The sequence below is a fragment of a genome, unplaced genomic scaffold (assembly GCF_019419815.1).
Source record: "Pyrus x bretschneideri cultivar Hongxiangsu unplaced genomic scaffold, Pyrus_bretschneideri_v1 Contig1, whole genome shotgun sequence".
NCBI lineage: Eukaryota > Viridiplantae > Streptophyta > Magnoliopsida > Rosales > Rosaceae > Pyrus > Pyrus x bretschneideri.
In genome coordinates, this window is record NW_025999390.1 from 8,395,371 (window position 1) to 8,398,021 (window position 2,651).

At 45.7% G+C, this 2,651-nt stretch overlaps 1 protein-coding gene across 1 annotated transcript; it reads left to right on the plus strand.

Annotated features, from left to right (window-relative positions):
* LOC103967944 (protein DOG1-like 4) lies at nucleotides 1-1,162 on the plus strand. Its single transcript, XM_009381278.2, has one exon. It carries the CDS (start codon nucleotides 63-65, stop codon nucleotides 927-929), a length of 867 nt encoding a protein of 288 aa, XP_009379553.2. The 5' UTR covers nucleotides 1-62; the 3' UTR covers nucleotides 930-1,162.
* The last annotated feature ends 1,489 nt before the right edge of the window (nucleotides 1,163-2,651 follow it).

Here is a 2,651-nt window from a genome sequence, read left to right on the forward strand (position 1 = left end):
TTTTCTTTTATATAAGCACTAGCAATGTGTATCGTATTAGTTAGTAATAGTAGTAGTCAGCCATGGCAAACACGAACATTCTAGACGCTGAGCGCGAGAGCTTCCACAGGTTCTTTGAGTGCTGGCTTGATGAACAAAACCAGCGCCTCCACGACCTCACTTTTGCCGCAAAAAATAACACCACCGCCACCACTACCGCCGCTACTATTCCTGCAACAACCACTGCCGCTATTAACACAAGCAGTACAAGTTTAGGAAAACTGGTGGAGCGCGTGGTGAAACATTACGAGCATTACTACGAGGTCAAGTCGAGATGGGCTAAGCAGGACGTCCTCGGAATGCTGTCGCCTTCTTGGCTGAGCTCCCTCGAGGACGCCTTCCTTTGGATTGGCGGCTGGAGACCAAGCATGGCTTTTCACCTCTTCCTTTCAAAGTCGGGGTTGCAACTCGAGGCTCGCGTATCCGAGTTCATGCGAGGCTTTTGTAGTAGTAGTAGTAAGGGTAACTTGGCGGATTTGTCGTCGCATCAGCTGACGCAGATGGACCAGATGCAGCAGAGGACTGTTAAGGAAGAGAGGGACATCAGCGAGAAGATGGCCAAACGGCAGGAGGCCGTCGCTGACTCCTCCATGGTCGGCTTGTCCCACGTCATTACGGAGTTGATGGATGCCGGTAACGGTGGTGATGATCCGGTTGCGGAGGAGGACCCCCGAGTGGAATCCGCTCTGGCATCCAAGGAGCAAGGTTTGGAGGAGGTTCTGCATAGGGCTGATAATCTACGGCTGAGGACGCTGAAAGCTATCACTCACATTCTGACTCCAATCCAGGCCGTCCATTTCTTGATTGCCGCTGCTGAGTTGCACTTGAGGCTTCATGACTGGGGAAAAAAGAAAGACGCCACTACCCGTGCCCAATCTTCTGAAACATGATCATTTCATCTCATGCATCGATCCCGTCGGTCTAAATTATTGACGAGTTTTTAGGAGAGGCCTAAGTACCTACGTATGTTGTCGCGCGTAATTGTGTACTAGACTATGAATTTGGTGTGAGACTATACTATACGCTCGAGGTCTTCCCCACTCGGTTTACTCCGGGCAAGGTTTTAATGACGCCACTTTAAGCAAGTGTATCTTGTTATAAAGCTTATTTTTATTTTGTCAAACAAGATAACTTACATTAAAAACTAGTACAATGTTCAAAAATAGCCAGCTAAACAGTAAAAGGCCCAAGCAAGAAGAGAAGTGCAACCAGAAGCCCACACATACTTAGATTTGAAGACTACAAAAACAAACAACAAAAAAAACCATAATCTCAAGCAGCATAAACCAAACTGCCGCCACCGTTGCATCCTTGGAGGAAGCTAATCTTTGAACCGAGAAAGTAGACACATGATCTAAGCTCCCGCACGAAACCCTGCAAATATACACAAACAAAGCATCTTACGGATAAAAAGTGAGGCTAAGGGGTATGCAAAATACTCTTAATGTGGCAGATGCCCTAGGACACTTGGCCTTGATGGGAATCCGGCATGCCGGTTAGGGAGGGGAGGTGAGGGATGTGGATCTAAAATTCAATTTCTGATCGGAACCCACATATCTGAGCATGCGATGAGGTGGGCATGGAATATCACGACTAAGGAGGAGGGAGGAAGGAAAGTTAAATGACAAAAAGCAGGTGAAAAATGTCGGATAAAGAGCATGAAGCCCAAAACTGAAACAAGCTTAGGGAGGTAATCGAGACCAAAGAGGGGGTGGGATGCTGTGAGGAGAAAGGGGCAGAGGAGATGAGAGGGGAGTAAAAGTGGGAAAGGGTAAAGAAGGGAGGGAGTAGCAGGCTGTTGCCTACCCCGAGCAAGAGCAAGAGGTGGTGGTTCAAACTTCGATAAATGTTGGGTTTCTGCAGCAACACAGAGAGAGGAAGCCATTATTATAAATCAATAGTAATTTTTGTTGAATATAAATCCTACATCGGGGAGCTAAGAAAATAAAATACAATATATAAGTGTTTCATTTTAACAACACCGAGACCTTTTCTGTAAAACACAACACCTAGAAATAGGCAGTAAGTTAAAACAATATCCGGATGGTTAAGAGTGAGATAGTGGCCCGTTACTATGAATATCTAACAATTTCCGGGCACATTCATGACCTGAAATCATTTGGAAGTCCAACCGACACCATAAAGGCACCATTCCACAGACAGCAGCACAATTTCAAATAATCGAAACGCTTTATAGCCTTTTCCTTTGAACCCAAAAGGCGGGCAACACAGGATCAGCTCTAAAATCTGTGTTACTTACAAATCGTTAGGATATTTTTGACATTTTGATCCATTCTAAAAACTCTGTCGCGTACTGATCACTCAAAATTTAAGCACCCATCCAGCACCAGAAAAATTTTGAGGATTTCCAGAACAATGATAACTCAAAAGCTTCTCTGTGAAGCTCGTAGCAGCCTGCGCCGGGGATTGAGAAACCGGAACATTGGACAACAGACTGGGTTCAGTAGTGTAAAGGCTTTCCAGATCCACCAGGGCTCCTCTGCATGCTGGCTCTGCCATCCAAAGCACAGCACATAAGAAGGAACAATCCGGATTCTCCACCTAAACTGGATCAGATCAAAGTAGGAATTCGGGAAACAGTTACCAAATCA